Genomic DNA, 20,728 nt, shown 5'->3' with positions numbered 1-20,728 from the left:
CTTTCGCCCTCTTTTGCGCTCCTCCACACTCCTCAGCACTCCTTTACACTCTTACACACTCCTCAGTACTCCTCCATACTCCTCCGTGCTCCTCCAAACTTCTCCGCACTCCTGCGCACTCCTCCACACACCTACACACTCCTGCGCACTCCTCCACACACCTACACACTCCTGCACACTCCTCCACACACCTACACACTCCTGCGCACTCCTCCACACACCTACACACTCCTGCACACTCCTCCACACACCTCCACACTCCTGCACACTTCTCCACTGGTGACTCCGTATTTCTGGTGCACACGAGTGTAGTACCTCGCACAAAGATGACATAAAAATAACATTTGAGTCTCATTCAGGTTTAGACTCAAGTCACCTTTGGAAAGATCCGATTCTAATCAGTTCAGGATTAACTCCTGATGTCGTCTGAATCCGATGCACAAGATCAGATTTTAAGCACTTTTGGCCCTATTTACACCGTACACCAAATCTGATGTTTTTGCCTTTGAGAGATACAGATCGGATTTTTGTTTTTTTGCCAGTCTAAACAGCCATGTGGTAAGGGTTGTCCCTTACATTTGGCCATTTCCTAAACGTTAAATGTCTAAACACTCCAAGTAGTATGGGCTGTCCCTTAAATTTGGCCATTCCCAAAACGTTAAATGTCTAAACGCGCCATGGAGTACAGGCTGTCCATTACATTACGCCATTCCCTAAAATCTGCCTGTAACTTTTGGAGCCATCTATAGCGGAACTAAAAGAAAGGGAATGAACACTCTTGTCAGTCATCCACTATCTTTGACTCTGAGGGCCCGCCAGCATGTATAATCATAGAAAGGTACACATAAGGAAACCCTAACCCCAAAAATCATCCAATCAGTTGTACATTATCCTATTTCAAGTTTCATGAAAGTAATTTTTTGAGGTATTCTGCTAAGGAAGGACAAAACAAAAGAACCAAGTAAAGTGCAACAGTTCCATAACCTTCTTGCAGAGTCACCAAGAGGAATGTGACAAACTATCCATTCTTCCTCAGTGTTATGATGTCAAAACTAATTAGTTAATTAATTGCATCTATTAGTGCCAACTATATCAAAGCAAGGTGAGGTGTCCCACTTGGCAGAGGATCAATCAGACAATTCAGTAGAGCGCAGAGCTCCTAGAAAGTTCAATCTGGCTCATTCCTTCCGCCCTCTTCCTGATGGAGCACATAGTCTAGTAAATACTGTAGCGTGATTAAGGTACTTTGCGGGCTATAGCGTGCACCTGTAATTAAAGATGCTGATGTAGCACATAGTCTAGTAAACACTGTAGCGTGATTACGGTACTTTGCAAAGCTATGGAGTGCACCTGTATTTAAAGATGCTGATGTTAAAAGTGTTTAACTGTTTAGCAAAATGTCCCTTTGTAATGAACGTTTGCGTTCAGTCAGTTGTGTGTCACTGAGGAAACATAAGAGAAATAAAAGACTGAGTACATCATTGTGGGGACCGGGGCCACACGCTGGATTCAACCTTGTCTTCAATATACTACTTAAAGGAGAATTTTAAGTACATAGTCGTTTCTGATGGATAAATGTTGGATACTCCTGTTAAACAATGCCCTAAACCATAAAGTTGTGACATCAGAGCCCTGTGGACATACTTATTTGGACATCAAGTCAAACAATCAGCCAGAGCGATGAGGAATCACCAAGAAAAAGTCGGAAAAATAATTATTTTCATCAAATCTTGCCATGTGCATATTACTACAAAATGAAGTGCTAATGTTGGTCAAATCAATAGTTTTTATGCACAGTCTGAAAAATTCACAGAGTGTGTAGGTGTAATTATTGTTGGGACTGGGTGAATCTATGTCATGTGTTATTTTCAACCATGTCTGGAAAGAAAATATTGGCGCCAATTTCAAACCATACAGTACTTTACGGGCATTAGGGCACCAGTATTTAAGCCACACCCATCAAACTTTAGAAAAAAAATGCATATTTTTACATACATTAACCGCACCGATAAATACTGGAAAAAAATATTCTGAAAATGTTTATTACCATACCTTAAGTGTTTCCAAACAGTGTCTGTAACACGGCAGTAAAACAATGGATCAAACAGAACAGAAGTCAGGGTGATGGACCCAATAGCTGCGCAAGCTAGCTCTCCAATCAGCTAAGCAGGCCCAGTAATTCCACGGTGAAGTTTTGGTGAATTTACTGGGGAATTTGTGAAACTAAAACAATACAAAAAGAATGCCATTTTAAGTTTATAATACTAACACGAATACTCTTAAACGGGTTAGCATACTAGTAAATGCTAAAAACGCTAGCTTGATTACATTACGATAGCACGTACAAATATGCATGGAAACCCATTTACAGACATCACAGATGGGACGGTTTAGTCAGTGAGAATTGTTTTAGTTATATTGTAAAACTTGCAAACATTGCTTGGAGTGATGAATGAAGAATCCATACGAGTAGGAGCGCTATGGACAAATAGTAGACAAAGCGGGAATTATACTTCCGGTTCTAAGCACGAAACAGGAAGTACATTTTTAAACAATAGCACAAGAAAGATCCATACATTAGCTGTAAAACATAGGTAAAAAAGTAGCGGCCTATAGTCCGGAATATAGACGATATGTGTAAGTTGGAGTCCTGTAGGTGGCAGTAGTGTGCACCAAAAAGTGGGAGAAAAGGAGAGGATCCATAAATGGTAAATGGGTTGTACTTGTATAGCGCTTTTCTACCTTTTTTGAAGAAGTCGAAGCGCTTTGACACTATTTCCACATTCACCCATTCACACACTGATGGCGGGAGCTGCCATGCACGGCGCTAACCAGGACCCATCAGGAGCAAGGGTGAAGTGTCTTGCTCAAGGACACAAGTGATGTGACAAGAATGGTAGAAGGTGGGGATTGAACCAGTAACCCTCAGATTGCTGGCACGGCCACTCTCCCAACATCGCCACGCCGCCCCCCATGAATCCTCATGGATCCATGAATCTGAGTTTTTATAACGGTGAAGTCGAACACTTCTCCCACTTTTGCCCTTTAGCAACGAAGATATGTCCCAAGAACTGCTCAGACCCCAGCACCATTTTTCATCTCAGGTTAACTGAAAAGTCAGCACTTTTCTGGATGTTGTTCATACACGTATTCCTGCTGTCCATATTACTATTATGATGTACCAGCCAAGGATGTTTCCCCTCAGTCTATACCTCAAGGAACTTACCACCACCACTGTGGGACTGAATAATGGCTGTCACTCAAGCATTCGGTGAACTGAAATATAAACAAATGCAATACTTGCTCTGTTCAGACTTGCTTCACTTGATATCATCTGCTGACAGGATGTTTAAAGTTGGACCACTAAATGTCCCTTTTTGTAACACCTGCTCGGAGCTTCTTCAAAATCATCACAAAATGTTCTAAGTTACAAAAGCAAAAAAATCTGATCAATCAAATCCTTGGTCCTCAAACCCTATAAGAAAACTGCAGCAATGTTTTTTTTAGGGTTTGAGGATCATCCACGACCTTAAAGTGATACAAGAACAAACACACTCTTTTCTGTACGGTCTACAGAATAAAAATCTGCTAGTAAGAGGCGACTAACAGTGCAGGTAATGGGGGTAGGATCTATTCGGCCTATAAAGCCTTCTGAAAACCTCCAACACCGTTTTATATACCATATTTTTCAGACAATAAGGCACACTTAAAATACTTTCATTATCTCCAAAATGGACAGTGTGCCTTATAACCTGGTGATCCAGTGTACTTGCTTGTGCTTACGACCTTAAAGCAATTTTATTTGGTACACGGTGTAATGATAAGTGTGACCAGAAAATGGCAGTCATACATAGGAGATACGTGTGGAGGGTACACGTTGTAATGATAAGTGTGACCAGAAGATGGTGGTCATACATAAGAGATATGTGTGGAATGCGGGGTGATGCCTGTTCAATAAATGACGTCAGCAAGCAACACCAAAAATGATGTTCCATCGAGAATATAGAACACTACACACAGCGCTCAAAAAACTTACAGAATGTTTTGGTACAACTTTGGTAAGCTAAGAAGCCAGGCCACTTGATGGATTGTCGGAGCATTATGGCTACCGTAGTCAGACGTACTGTGCTTCACCATACGGTATTATTATGGATTGTGTGTAAGGACATCAAAATGGCACCTACTAGCAGACATATTATCTGGTGTTTTGTTTGTTTTCTTACCTATTGGTACCTGCTGATGTGTATTTGGGATCTGCATAAGTCCTGAAAATGTGCGCGTGTCCGCCATCGTAGTCCACGCGTAGCCAATAAGTTCATCTTTTTTCTCTCTCCTCTTGTTGTGGGGCATTCATTCTCTGCTGTTGCCATTTCTAATACAAAGTAGCGTACACGTCCAAATTATATCTTTCAATAGACTTGCTAGGGAAGCGCTAAAAACTACCACATGGCTAACAGGGAGAATACGCTGTTAAAGTGGAGGCACATAGATAGGAGTGCCCACAAGACGCTGCAGAAAGCGTCTTGAAGATGGTGTGTAAAACATAACATTTTGAGCAAAGAAGCACCATGATATGTTATGTAGACCACCAGGAAGTATTTTACATGTAAACAACAAATCATAGCATGACCCCCTTTAATGCGCCTTATAATCTGGTGTCGCCCTATGGTTTGAAAATTAGTGTATATGCTGTAAGCATGTGTGTCATGAAGTAACAAGCAAATTGGTGATATCATGTCCATTTTAAGCATTATTGTAACTCCTTCTCAGGGCGCAATGATTTCCCAGAGTGCATTGCAACTGTTGCTACTTCCGCCAACAACAACAACATAGAGAGTACCTTCCGCTAGTGGCAGACTTGGAGCGTTAGAATGTAGTATTAGTGGCAGACTTGGAGCGTTAGAATGTAGTATTATTGCCAAACGTTACCAATATGAACATGTGAGCCTTGCTTGAGGTCTGTTTGCGCACGCACGCACGCACGCACGCACGCACGCACGCACTCACACACACACACACACACACACACACACACACACACACACACACACACACACACACACACACACACACAAACACACAAACACACAAACACACACACACACACACACACACACACACACACACACACACACAGGTTGTCCGACAAATAAGCCAACTTTGTTGTGGACTGGAAGTACGCACCTTGGTGCTCCAAAGTTTGACGGTCCAGTCGAAAGAGGAAGTGAGAAAAAGATGGGAGAAGTCCACAGCGCCCACAGCGTTGTGGCAACTGATCCCTGTCACGGGCCCCTGATGGCCCTCGAACATCTCACAGATCCCTGCCTTGCTAAAAGAGGAAAAAGAGGACAACAGATTATCTCAGATGACTGGGGGTGTATGTGTTGCAGAATTTCTATGTGTTGCAGTATTTCTATATGTCGCAGTATCTTTCTGTGTTTTTTTTACAAACCCTGTTTCCACTTGAGTTGGGAAATTGTGTTAGATGTAAAAACAAACGGAATACAATGATTTGCAAATCCTTTTCAACCCATATTAAGTCGAATGCACTACAAAGACAAGATATTTGATGTTCAAACTCATTAACTTTTTTTTTTTTGCAAATAATAATTAACTTACAATTTCATGGCTGCAACATGTGCCAAAGTAGTTGGGAAAGGGCAGGTTCACCACTGTGTTACATCACCTTTTCTTTTAACAACACTCAATAAATGTTTGGGAACTTAGGAAAGTAATTGTTGAAGCTTTGAAAGTGGAATTCTTTCTCATTTTTGTTTTATGTTGAGCTTTAGTCGTTCAACAGTCTGGGGTCTCTGCTGTCGTATTTTATGCTTTATAATGCGCCCCACATTTTCGATGGAAGACATGTCTGGACTCCAGGCGGGCCAGGAAAGTACCTGCACTCTTTTACTACGAAACCGCGCTGTTGTAACGCGTGGCTTGGCATTGTCTTGCTGAAATAAGTAGGGGCGTCCATGATAACGTTGCTTGGATGACAGCATATGTTGCTCCAAAACATGTATGGACCATTCAGCATTAATGGTGCCTTCACAGATGTGTAAGTTACCCATGCCTTGGGCACTAATACACCCCCATACCATCACAGATGCTGGCTTATGAACTTGGAGCCCAAAACAATCCGGATGGTTATTTTCCTCTTTGTTCCGGAGAACACCAAATATAATTTGAAATGTGGACTCGTCAGACCACAGAACACTTTTCCACTTTGCATCAGACAATCTTAGATGAGCTCAGGCCCAGCGAAGCCAGCGACGTTCTTTGGTGTTGTTGATGAATGGGTTTTACTTCGCATAGCAGCGTTTTAACTTGCACTTATATATGTAGCTACCAACTGTAGTTACTGACAGTGGTTTTAAGAAGTGTTCGTGAGCCCATGTGGTGATATCCTTTACACACTTATGTTGGTTTTTGATGCAGTACCGCCTGAGGGATCAAAAGTCTGTAATATCATCGCTTAGATGCAGTGGTTTTTCCAGATTCTCTGAACCTTTTGATGATTTTACGGACCGTGGATGGTAAAATCCCTAAATTCCTTACAGTAGTTTATTGAGAAATGTTGTTCTAAAACTGTTTGACAATTTGTTTACAAAGTGGTGACCCTCGCCCCATCCTTGTTTGTGAATTACTTAGCATTTAATGGAAGCTGCTTTTATTCCCAATCATGGCACCCACCTGTTCCCAATTAGCCTGAAAACCTGTGTGATGTTCCAAATAAGTGTTTGATGAGCATTTCTCAACTTTATCAGTATTTTTTGTCACCTTTCCCAACTTTTTTGTCACGTGTTGCTGGCATCAAATTCTAAAGTTAATTATTATTTGATACAACAAAAAAAGTTTATCAGTTTGAACATCAAGTATGTTGTCTTTGTAGCATATTCAACTGAATATGGGTTGAAAAGGATTTGCGAATCATTGTATTCCGTTTATATTTACATCGAACCCAATTTCCCAACTCATATGGAAACGGGGTTTTTTATGATTTTCAGTACTTTTAAATGTTACAGTATTTCTAAGTGATGCAGTATTTCTGTATGTTGCAGTATTTCTATATGTTGCCGTACTTCTAATTGTTGCAGTATTTCTATATGTTGCAGTATTTCTGTGTGTAGCAGTATTTCTACATGTTGCGGTATTTCTACATGTTGCAGTATTTCTACGCATTGCAGTGTTTCTGATGTGTTGCAGTATTTATATGTGCTGCAGTATTTCTGTTACAAAATATTTGCTGCATTTACAGTACATACAGCGTATATACAGTAAATGCAGTATGTACTGTATGTACAGTATATAATAAATAAATACATGGGCTGTACTTGTATAGCGCTTTTCTACCTTCAAGGTACTCAAAGCGCTTTGACACTACTTCCACATTTACCCATTCACACACACATTCACACACTGATGGAGGGAGCTGCCATGCAAGGCGCTAACCAGCACCCATCAGGAGCAAGGGTGAAGTGTCTTGCTCAGGACACAACGGACATGAGGAGGTTGGTAATAGGTGGGGATTGAACCAGGGACGCTCGGGTTGCGCACAGCCACTCTCCCACTGCGCCACGCCGTCCCTATCAAGTGTATCTACAGTACATCCAGTCTATACAGTCTATATACAGTACATACCGTGTATAAACAGTATATACATAGTACATACAGTGTATATACAGTACATACACTACAGTACATCCAGTATATACAGTGTATATAGAGTGCATCCAATACATACAGTGTATATACAGTACATACAGTGTATATAAAGTACATACAGTGTATATAAAGTACATACAGTGTATGTACAGTTCACACAGTGTATACACAGTGCTGCATGTACAGGGCATTGTTTAACAGGAGTATCCAACATTCATACCTTAAAAAAGACTACAGTAATCACAGGTCCCCTTTAAGTAGTATATTGCAGACAAGGTTGAATCCAGTGTGTGGCCCCGGTCCCCACAATGACGTACTCATTCTTTCATCTCTCATCTGGTTCCTCAGTGACACACAATTGACTGAGTGGAAACATGAATTACAAATGGACTTTTTGCCCTTTTTGTAACACTTTTGAATAGATGATTGGTACCTCTACACCTCCATCAGCATGTTGCGTGTGTGTGTGTGTGTGTGCGTGCGTGTGTGCGTGTGTGTGTGTGTGCGTGTGTGCGTGTGTGTGTGTGTGTCCTCTGACCTGCCATGTCTAGATGCAGTGTACACTGTGCCCTCCTCGCTGCCCACCACATAATTGTTGACATCTCCAGCGGGGAAGTCCATGCCAGTCACTGCCACTGGTCTGGATTTATTGTAAACCAGTTCCATAGTCTCCTACACACACACGCACACACACACACACACACACACACACATCATAGTTATTGTGATACCGTGTGTGAAGTTTTTTTCAAAGATGCCATCAATGTGACAGTACTGAGGTGTACATGAGATGAATACTGAGGTACATTTTTTTGTACATTAGATGAATACTGGGGTACACCTGATTGTACATGAGATGAATACTCAGGTACACCTGATTGTATATTAGATTAATACTGGGGTACACCTGATTGTACATTAGTTTGATGCTGGGTCACACCTCCTGATTGTTCATGAGATGAATAATGGGGTACACCTGATTGTACATGAGATGAATACTCAGCTACACCTAGATGTACATTAGATGAATACAGGGGTACACCTGATTGTACATGAGATGAATACTCAGCTACACCTAGATGTACATTAGATGAATACAGGGGTACACCTGATTGTACATGAGATGAATACTCAGGTACACCTAGATGTACATTAGATGAATACAGGGGTACACCTGATTGTACATGAGATGAATACTAAGGTACACCTGATTGTACATTACATTAATACTGGGGTACACCTGATTGTACATTAAATTAATACTGGGGTACACCTGATAGTAAATGACATGAATACTGGGGTACACCTGATTGTACATGACATGCATACTCGGGTACACCTGATTTTACATTAGATATGTATTAATTTGATTTATAATTCATATATGATTAATATGATTTGTAAATCATGTATGAATAATATGATTTACAAATCATGTATGATTCAAATGATTTATAATTCATATATTATTTATCATATGCTAGACACCGACCTCTATTTAATAATACAAGTTTAACATTTGACAACCATACAATTAAACAAGGCGACACGGTAAAGAATCTGGGTATTATCTTTGACCCGACTCTCTCCTTTGAGTCACACATTAAAAGCGTTATTAAAACGGCCTTCTTTCATCTCCGTAATATCGCTAAAATTCGCTCCATTTTGTCCACTAAAGACGCTGAGATCATTATCCATGCGTTTGGTACGTCTCGCCTCAATTACTGTAACGTATTATTTTCTGGTCTCCCCATGTCTAGCATTAAAAGATTACAGTTGGTACAAAACGCGGCTGCTAGACTTTTGACAAGAACAAGAAAGTTTGATCATATTACGCCTATACTGGCTCACCTGCACTGGCTTCCTGTGCACTTACGATGTGACTTTAAGGTTTTACTACTTACGTATAAAATACTACACGGTCTACCTCTAGCCTATCTTGCCGATTGTATTGTACCATATGTCCCGGCAAGAAATCTGCGTTCAAAGGACTTTGGCTTATTAGTGATTCCCAAAGCCCAAAAAAAGTCTGCGGGCTATAGAGCGTTTTCCATTCGGGCTCCAGTACTCTGGAATGCCCTCCCGGTAACAGTTGGAGATGCTACCTCAGTAGAAGCATTTAAGTCTCACTTTAAAACTAATTTGTATACTCTACCCTTTAAATAGACTCCTTTTTTAGACCAGTTGATCTACCGTTTCTTTTCTTTTTCTCCTATGTCCCACCCTCCCTTGTGGAGGGGGTCCGATCCGATGGCCATGGATGAGGGACCGCTCGTCCAGAGTCGGGACCCAGGATGGACCGCTCGCTTGTGTATCGGCTAGGGACATCTCTGCGCTGCTGCCTCCGCTTGGGATGGTTTCCTGCTGGCTCCTGCTGTGTTGGATCCGCTTTGGACTGGACTCTCGCGGCTGTGCAGCCCTTTGAGCACTAGTGATTTAGGGCTATATAAGTAAACATTAATTGGTTGATTGATTGATCATTCATATACAATTAATATGATTTGGAATTCCATGTATGATTAATATGATTTATAATTCATACATGATTTATAGTTAATTTATGATTAAAATGATCCATAAATCAAGTAATTTTGCAGCTATTAGGCTCCAAGCCCGATTTTATTTTATTCACCTCAGAATGTGTTTATCTACAGTATGTGGAATATTTTTATACTTTTTTATGCAAACTAAAATGTAATTTGCTGTTTTGTGCAAAAAACAAATTACCATATTTCCTTGAATTGCCGCCGGGCATATAGTATGCGCCTGCCTTGAATTATGGCCGGGTCAAACTCGCTTCGCAAAATAATTAGCGCATGCTTAGTATTACCGGCGGGTCAAACTCGTGACGTCACAAGTGACACTTCCCCTGTCATCATTTTCAAAATGGAGGAGGCTGATTTCAATACCGGTATTTTGAAATCGCATAAAGGGAAGAAGATATTCTGTAGGATTTAAGGTCCAAGCTATTGAATACTGGTATGCTAAAAAGAACACTAAGCAGCTATGTTTTATTAATATAGCTGTGGAGAGGGGGAGCCGACGGTCCGACAGACAGGCGAGGAGGTGGCGTCGGCGAGCGAGCGGAGAGGAGGAGCGGAAGAGCGACCTGGACTGAGGTTTTGTTGAAAAATAAACAAAGTCTAACTCCTCAAGCCATGTCCTTCCTTGGTGGTCCTGGGAACCCGCAAGACGACGGCCTCAAACAATACCGTAGCTGCGTGTGTCAAATATGAGTCATTAAATGACTCCCGCCTCCTGGTGGTAGAGGGCGCTAATGATCTTTCTTGCGACTACTCAGCTGCAGAAGAAGTGACAATGAGTGACGTGAATTGTGCTGGGACGGATATGACGCGGCAGGTGAACGACGGACCTTTTAGGATGTAACACCCAAGCTGGCTATGTAAACAACCGGGCTGAAATAAAGCATATTCCAGTCCTAAATACCCAGTGTATGATTTATACAATAACACTTCCTGGTGGCAGCGGTGGGATAAAGAGATCACCCACGGAGCAGAACGGGAGCGGGAGTTGTCCGAGGATAATTCTGTCGTCGCCCCCACACTTGAGGAGCTGAGCTAACTGACAGCAGCGGTCTGATAGCGGTTTTCTAAAATGGACTTCCAATCGAAACAGGAGGTAATAAAGTAAACAAGTTATCGATGCTTTTGATCAGAAGGAGCTGGCATGGATTTCATTTATAAGTAAAAGTAAGACTATAATAAAAAAAATGTAATTAAATGTGCTTTTCATGATGGTATCCTTGCATCATACTCAAATTTTTACTGCATGCCTTTGGAAAGTGACGGAGTGAGAAGAGGTTTTAAATAATTAGCGCATGCTTACTTTTACCGCATGCCTTTGGTAAGCGCAGGAGTGAGACGAGGTATTAAATTAATTAGCGCCCCGGCGGCAATTCAAGGAAATAAGATATTAAATCTTGTTTTACTGCAAAATACCAAATTCAACACAATGAAAAGATCCATTTCAGAGCGTTTCTGAATGGGAAGCATGAGTGCTCCTGCGTCACACATGAACACTTCCAATCACCAAAATGATCACAATAATCAATGTTATCGCCGTGCAAAGTACTTTTAGATTTACTGAAAACTTGACTTGTTTTAAACAAGTCGGCCTACTATTTTGCATGTGTTGTTTTACTTATGCTTTGTTGGCATGCGCTGTGGCGTCCTCCTCTGTTCGGTGGTCCTTGAAGGCACCATGTCATCGAAGGATCACTGTGTTGTAAGGGAGTCCAGCTTGCAAGATCAAATATCACAAATGTCTTTATCTCCCGTTTATATGAACAGGATCTTGAATTTATCCCAGCATTTAAGCTCGCATCAGTCTGTCCCTGAGTTGATCAAAGTGCAGTTATCAGTCACGGTTTTTGGATTGTTTTCATTTAAAATGGTAATACTGTCAAAAGTTCTAGCGCAGTCATCATCATTAGCGTGTGTCGTTACGTGCCCAGTCAGCACTAAAGTTGCAGACAGCAGGAATTCTAAGGAAAGTTGCGCTGAACAATCTTATCAGTGACGGAGCAGGAAGGGGCTAGGAATGCATCCACCAAACCAGCGTACCTGAGGCTGAGCCAGCATGTCCAGGCTCCAGGAGCACATCCTGCCGTCTGTTGACACGCTGATCAGGTTGTTGGCATTCTGGGTGCCCACCACCTTCACCGAGTACACAGGGTGCTGCATACAAGAATAAATCAATCAAAGGTGCCATCACAAATGTCTCCAAAGTAAACCCATACATAAAAACATGGTCAATAATTTCCCCAAAATCAATCAACGAATGAGCTGTGATGGTCAAAGAAAACATCTCTGCAGGTGGGATGATTCCCCTTTGTCATTTATTTCTCACTTGATTTCATATATTTGTCACTTGATACCCTTTATTTCTCACTTGACATCTTTTGTTTTCTCACTTGATATCAATTATTTCTTACTTCATATCATTTATTTCTCCCTTCAAATTAAGGCTGGGCGATATTGCCTTTTTTTAATATCGCAATATTTTTAGGCCATATATTACGATATTTTGCCTTGGCTTTGAAGGAACATTTGATGCATAAAATCACAGCAGTATGATGATTCTATGTGTCTACATTAAAACATTCTTCTTCATACTGCATTAATATATGCTACTTTTAAACTTTCATGCAGAGAGGGAAATCACAACTAAGTCAATTGACCAAAAGTGTATTTATTAAAGTTATTAAGCAATGACACAAACATTCAAGTCATTTCCAAAACAGAAAGTGCAAGATTGTCAGAGACATTTTGAGTGTCAAATAAAAATGAGCTGCATAATAGGAAATCAAATAGTATTCGTCTATCAATATGTGGTATGTTACTAAGGTTATGAAATTATCTTCATACTCTAGCGAGTGACTTTACAAACGTTGCTATATATTAGCAGTAATGCTACTTTTTATAGCAACGCTCTTCCCCCCCACACTTGAAAAATGACGGTTGTCTGTTCGACATATTCCCACTTGAAGCCGAACCACCGCCAGACGATGGAAACTCTGCTGTTTTTATTGGGAAATAAGTCTTCCTTCATTCGTTACCAGATCCGCCCCATCTTTCTCTCGTACGGCTACGTTAGCAGCTAACGTTAGCCCCGCCGCTACCTCTCTGCTCTGCGAGGGCGTGTGTGTGACGTATGACGTGACAGTTGTGACGTATGTAAGAATCTGAGCCTGCTTGTCTGCGAGAAGGAGACACGGGAAAGAGCGAGGAGAGCCTGAACGTATACGCGAATATTACGATATAGTCATTTTCTATATCGTACAGAGACAAACCCGCGATATATCGTATATATCATTATATCGGCCAGACCTACTTCAAATCATTTATTTCTGACTTGATATCAATTATTTCTCAATTCATATAATTTATTTCTCACATGACATCATTTATTTCTTCCTTGATATAATTTATTTCTCACTTGTTATCATTTATTTTTCACTTGATATCCTTTATTTCTCAATTGATATAAATGATTTCTTACTTCATATCATTTATTTCTCACTTGATATCAATTAGTTCTCACTTGATATCATTTATTTCTCAATTAATTCCGATTATTTTAAATTTATGTAATTTATTTCTCACTTGATATCATTTATTTCTCACTTGCTATAAATTATTTCTCACTTGATATAGTTTATTTCTCACTTGACACCAATTATTTCTCACTTTATCATTTATTTCTTACTTTATATTATTAATTTTTCCCTTCATATCATTTATTTCTCAGTTCATATTATTTACTTCTCACTTTATATCATTTATTTATCTCTTCATATCATTTTCTAAATTTATATAATTTGTCTTACTTTAAATAATTTATTTCTCACTTGATATAATTGATTTCTTACTTTATATCATGCATTTCTTACTGTATATCGTTAATTTCTCACTTTATATATTTTTATTCTTACATTATATTATTTATTTCTCATTTTATATGGATTATTACTCACTTTATAAAAAACGTTTATCACTGATTGTAATTAATTTCTCACTTTATTCCATTTATTTTTCACTTCATATCATTTATTTCTCACTTGACATAATGTATTTCTGACTTGACATCATTTATTTCTAACTTGATAATATTTATTTATCACTTGATATAATTTATTTCTCACTTGATATCATCTATTTCTGACATTATATAATTTATTTCTCACTTGATATACATGTTCTCAATTGATATAAGTTGTTTCTCACTTCATATCATTTATTTCTCTGTTCATATCATTTATTTCTCACTTTATATAATTTATTTCTCACTTGATATACATTGTTCTCAATTGATATAAGTTGTTTCTCACTTCATATCATTTATTTCTCATTTCACATCATTTATTTCTCACTTTATATAATTTATTTTTACTTGATATAATTTACTTCTCACTTCATATCATTTATTTCTCACTTCATACCATTTATTTCTCATTTTATATAATTGATTTGTCCCTTCATTTAAATTATTTCTAACTTTATATCATTTCTTTCTTACTTTAAATCATTTATTTATTAGAGTCCTACTAGGACAGCACTTGTATTTGGTCAGTAACAGTACGTCGCTCACTGGTCATTGACGGCGCCTTGACGGGCTGCGGCTACAGACGCTCATGGTAGAAAGAGAACATTTGGCAAAAAATACCGGACAATTCTGCAAATTTCATGGCTGGCCTACAGCGTGGACACTCCGTGATCACTTACGACCGCCAGACAATTCTGGATGTGAATAGATCGGGCCGTTTTGGACTGAAAGATGCGTGTACGTTGGACCACCTCGCTAGCATGGGAATACTTCGCCTTTGACGCAGCGGACTATAGTACCAGCGGGGACCGTCTATGGAAGACACAAAAGCGGTGTGATCGGAAACAGAAGCGCGGATGCCGAGCGGGGCTAACAACAAAGCAAAAGGCTAATCCCCACAGAACACCGCTTCCTTCCATCCTGAAGCTGGATTTAAATGGAAGACGCGAGCTTGCTAGTCTGGGTGAGGAGTCAGTTAAGTTAGAACAAGTTTTTTTGCTATGACTGTGTCAGAGTTGGACATTGCCCACATATGCGGTCCTCTCCAAGGTTTCTCATAGTCATCATTGTCACTGTCACCGACGTCCCGATGGGGTGAGTTTTCCTTGCCCTTATGTGGGCTTGACCGAGGATGTTGTGGTTTGTGCAGCCCTTTGATACACTGGTGATTTAGGGCTGTATAAATAAACATTGATTGATTGATTATTTCTCACTTCATGTCATTTATTTCTCACTTGACATCATGTATTTTTCACTTGACATAATTGATTTCTCTCTAGATATCATTTATTTCACAGTTGATATCATTTATTTCTTACATGATATAATTTATTTCTCAGTTGATATACATTATTTCTCACTTCATATAATTTATTTTTCACTTTATAGCATTTATTTTTTACATGGTATAATTTATTTTTCTCTTCATATTATTTATTTCTCACTTAATATCATTTATTTCTCACTTTGTACAAATCCTTTCTCACTTGACCTTATTTATTTCTTACTTGGCATACTTTATTTCTCAATTGATATAATTTATTTGTCACTTGATATCAATTATTTCTCACTTTATGTAATTTATTATTCATTTTTTTCCATTTATTTCTCACATGATATAATTTTATTTCAACTTGATAACATTTATTTCTCACTTGATATGAATTATTGTCACTTGATATAATTTATTTCTCACTTGACATCATTTATTCCTCACTTTACATCATGTATTCCTTACTTGATATTATTTATTTCTCACTTTATATAATTTTATTCTCACTTGATAAAAAATATATCTCACTTGGTATAATTTATTTGTCACTTGAAATAATGTATTTCTTACTTTATATAATTTATTTCTCACTTGATATAATTTATTTATTTTTTACTTTATATCATGTATTTCTGACTACGTATCATTTACTTCTCACTTTATATACTTTTTTCTGACATTATATCATTTGTTTCTTGCTTTATATAGATTATTACTCATGTCATAAAAACATTTCTCAATGATTGTAATTTATTTAACTTTATTTCATTTATTTTTCACATATCATTTATTTCTCCCTTCATATAATTTATTTCTCATTTCATATCATTTATTTCTCACTTGACATCATTTATTTGTCACTTGATATCATTTTTTTCTTACATATCATTTATTTCTCACTTCATGTCATTTATTTCTTACTTCATATCACTTGTTTCTCACTTCATATAATTTATTTCTCACCTTATATCATTTGATTCTCACTATATTCTGATTATTTTTTAATTTATATCATTTATTTCTCGCTTGATATCATTTATTTCTCACTTGAAATAATTTATTCCTAACGTTACATCATTTATTTCTTGATATTATTTATTTCTCACTTTATATAATTTTATTCTCACTTGATATAAATTATATCTCACTTGGTATAATTTATTTGTCACTTGAAATAATTTATTTCTTACTTTAAATCATTTATTTCTCACTTGATATAATTTATTTTTTACTTTATATCATGCATTTCTGACTATATATCATTTATTTCTCACTTTACATACTTTTTTCTTACATTATATCATTTGTTTCTTGCTTTATATGTATTGTTACTCACTTCATGAAAACATTTCTCAATGATTGTAATTTATTTCACTTTATTCCATTTAATTTTCACTTAATATCATTTATTTCTCACTTAATATCTTATCTTTCTCATTTCATATCATTTATTTCTCACTTGACATCATTTATTTCTCACTTGACATCATTTATTTGTCACTTAATAAAAATTGTTTCTTACATATCATTTATATCTTACTTCATATACATTATTTCTCACGTCATGTAATTTATTTCTCACTTCATGTCATTTATTTCTCACTTCATATCACTTATTTCTCACTTCATATAATTTATTTCTCACTTGACAATTTATTTCTCACTTCATATAATTTATTTCTCACTTCATATAAATTATTTTTCACCTTATATCATTTGATTTTCACTATATTCTGATTATTTTTTACTTTATATCATTTATTTCTCGCTTGATATAATTTATTTCTCACTTTATTCCATTTATTTTTCACTTGATATCATTTATTTCTCAACATATATCATTTATTTTTCACTTGATATCATTTATTTCTCACTTTATTACATTTATTTTTCACTTGATATCAATCATTTCTCACTTGATATCATTTATTTTTTACTTGATATCATTTATTTCTCACTTTGTATCATTTATTTCTCACTTCATACTATTTATTTTTCACTTTATATCATTTATTTATCACTTCATTTAATTTATTTCCAACTTTATATAATTTATTTCACACTTCATACTATTTATTTTTCACTTTATATCATTTATTTATACCTTCATTTAATTTATTTCCAACTTTATATCATTTATTTCTTCCTTTAAATCATTTATTTTGTCACTTCATGTTATTTATTTCTCACGTGATATAATTTATTTCTCACTTGACATCATTAATTTCTCACTTGACATCATATATTTCTCACTTGATATCATTTATTTCTCACTTTATATCATTTATTTCTCACTTGTTATCATTTATTTCTCAACATATATAGATTATTTCTTACACTATCATTTATTTCTCACTTCATATAATCTATTTTTTGCTTCATATGAATTATTTCTCACTTTATATCATTTGATTTTCACTTAATTCCAATTATTTTTCACTTCATATCATGTATTTCCCACTTGATATCATTTATATATCACTTTGTTCCATTTATTTTTCACTTTATATCATGTATTTCCCACAGATACGACTGTATATACTGCGAATACTGCCCTCCAAAATAGTTTCTCTCGTTTTGATGAAATAACATTAGAAGAATTGTTACAACTTGTAAATGGAATAAAACAAACAACATGTTTACTTGACCCACTTCCTGGGAAACTTATCAAGGAGCTCTTTGTATTATTAGGTCCATCAGTGCTATATATTGTAAACTTATCACTTTCCTCTGGCACTGTTCCCCTAGCATCCAAAAGAGCGGTTATTCATCCTCTCCTTAAAAGACCTGACCTTGATCCTGACCTCATGGTAAACTACCGACCGGTGTCTCACCTTCCCTTTATTTCGAAAATCCTCGGAAAAATTGTTGCAGAGCAGCTAAATGAACACTTAGCGTCTAACAACCTATTTGAAACATTTCAATCCGGTTTCAGGGCAAATCCCTCTACGGAGACAGCCCTCGCAAAAATGACTAATTATCTATTGCTAACGATGGATTCTGTTGCTTCATCTATGTTGCTGCTCCTCGACCTTAGCGCTGCTTTCGATACCGTCGATCATAATATTTTATTAGAGCGTATCAAAACACGAATTGGTATGTCAGACTTAGCCCTGTCTTGGTTTAACTCTTATCTTACTAACAGGATGCAGTGCGTCTCCCATAACAATGTGACCTCGGACAATGTTAAGGTAACGTTTGGAGTTCCCCAGGGTTCGGTCCTTGGCCCTGCACTCTTCAGCATCTACATGCTGCCGCTAGGTGACATCATACGCAAATATGGTGTTAGTTTTCACTGTTATGCTGATGACACCCAACTCTACATGCCCCTAAAGCTGACCAACAGGCCGGATTGTAGTCAGCTGGAGGCGTGTCTTAATGAAATTAAACAATGGATGTCCGCTAACTTTTTGCAACTCAACGCCAAAAAAACGGAAATGCTGATTATCGGTCCTGCTAGACACCGACCTCTATTTAATAATACAACTCTAACATTTGACAACCAAACAATTAAACAAGGCGACTCTGTAAACAATCTGGGTATTATCTTCGACCCAACGCTCTCGTTTGAGTCACACATTAAAAGCATTACTAAAACGGCCTTCTTTCATCTCCGTAATATCGCAAAAATTCGCTCCATTTTGTCCACTAACGACGCTTAGATCATTACCCATGCGTTTGTTACGTCTTGTCTCGATTACAGTAACATAATATTTTCGGTTCTCCCCATGTCTAGCATTAAAAGATTACAGTTGGTACAAAATGCGGCTGCAAGACTTTTGACAAGAACAAGAAAGTTTGATCACATTACGCCTATACTGGCTCACCTGCACTGGCTTCCTGTGCACTTAAGATGTGACTTTAAGTTTTACTACTTACGTGTAAAATACTACACGGTCTATTTCCAGTCTACCTTGCCGATTGTATTGTACCATATGTCCCGGCAAGAAACCTGCGTTTAAAGGACTCCGGCTTATTAGTGAATCCCAAAGCCCAAAAATAAGTCTGCGGGCTATAGAGCGTTTTCCATTCTGGCTCCAGTACTCTGGAATGCCCTCCCGGTAACAGTTCGAGATGCTACCGCAGTAGAAGCATTTAAGTCTCACCTTAAAACTCATTTGTATACTATAGCCTTTAAATAGACCCCCTTGTTAGACCAGTTGATCTGCCGTTTCTTTCTTTTTCTCCTCTGTCCCCCTCTCCCTTGTGGAGGGGTCCGGTCCGGTGGCCATGGATGAAGTACTGGCTGTCCAGAGTCGGGACCCAGGACAATTTATTCCTCACTTGATATCATTTAGTTCTCACTTGATATAATTATTTCTCACTTCATATCGTTTATTTCTAACTTGATACAAATTATTTCGCACTTGATATAATTTATTTATCACTTGTTATCATTTATTTCTTACTTTTTATCAGTTATTTATCACCTGATATCATTTATTTCTTACTTCAAATAATTTATTTCTCAATTCATATGATTTATTTCTTACTTTATCCATCCATCCATTTTCTACCGCTTATTCCCTTTGAGGACGCGGGGGCACTGGTGCCTGTCTCAGCTACAATCGGGCGGAAGGCAGCGTAAACCCTGGACAAGTCGCTCCCTCATTGCAGGGCCAACACAGATAGACAGACAGCATTCACACTCACATTCACACACTAGGGCCAATTTAGTGTTGCCAATTAACCTATCCCCAGGTGCATGTCTTTGGAGGTGGGAGGAAGCCGGAGTACCCGGAGGGAACCCACGCAGTCACGTCAAAAACATGCAAAATCCACACAGAAAGATCCCGAGCCTGGGATTGAACCCAGAACTACTCAGAACCTTTGAATTGTGAGGCAGACGCACTAACCCCTATTCCGCCGTGCTGCATTTTTTACTTGTTATAATTTATTTTTCTATGTAAATAATATATTTATTACTTTATATAATGTATTACTCACTTTATATTATTTATTTGTCACTTTTTATAATTTATTTCTCACGATTCCATATATTCCTTACTTAATATCATTTATTTCTCACTAGATAGAATTTATTTCTCAATTTATATGATTCCTTTCTTACTTTAAATCATTTATTTCTCCCTTTATACCATTGAATTCTCGCTTTATACACTTTGTTTCTCACTTTATATCATTCAATTCTCACTTTAAATAATACATTTTTCACTTGATATGATTCATCTTTCACTTTGTATAATTCATCTCTCACTTTCCTGA

The 20,728-nt window shown here is 37.6% G+C and overlaps 1 protein-coding gene across 3 annotated transcripts in view; it reads right to left on the bottom strand.

The window, feature by feature from the left end:
* The window catches only part of LOC133539965 (cytoplasmic dynein 1 intermediate chain 1), a 167,196-nt gene that overhangs the window by 8,930 nt on the left and 137,538 nt on the right, over positions 1-20,728 (bottom strand). For all 3 annotated transcript variants that reach the window (XM_061882388.1, XM_061882387.1, XM_061882389.1), the window contains 3 exons: positions 12,249-12,362; positions 8,204-8,337; positions 5,185-5,329 (listed from right to left, as the gene is read on the bottom strand). In XM_061882388.1, coding sequence (XP_061738372.1) covers positions 5,185-5,329; positions 8,204-8,337; positions 12,249-12,362 — 393 coding nt within the window. The remainder of the gene's footprint in view (positions 1-5,184; positions 5,330-8,203; positions 8,338-12,248; positions 12,363-20,728) is intronic.

Source organism: Nerophis ophidion, linkage group LG21, assembly GCF_033978795.1.
Source record: "Nerophis ophidion isolate RoL-2023_Sa linkage group LG21, RoL_Noph_v1.0, whole genome shotgun sequence".
NCBI classification, from domain to species: domain Eukaryota; kingdom Metazoa; phylum Chordata; class Actinopteri; order Syngnathiformes; family Syngnathidae; genus Nerophis; species Nerophis ophidion.
The sequence above is the reverse complement of the archived record's forward strand: the minus strand, read 5'-3'. Positions and strand labels throughout refer to the sequence as shown.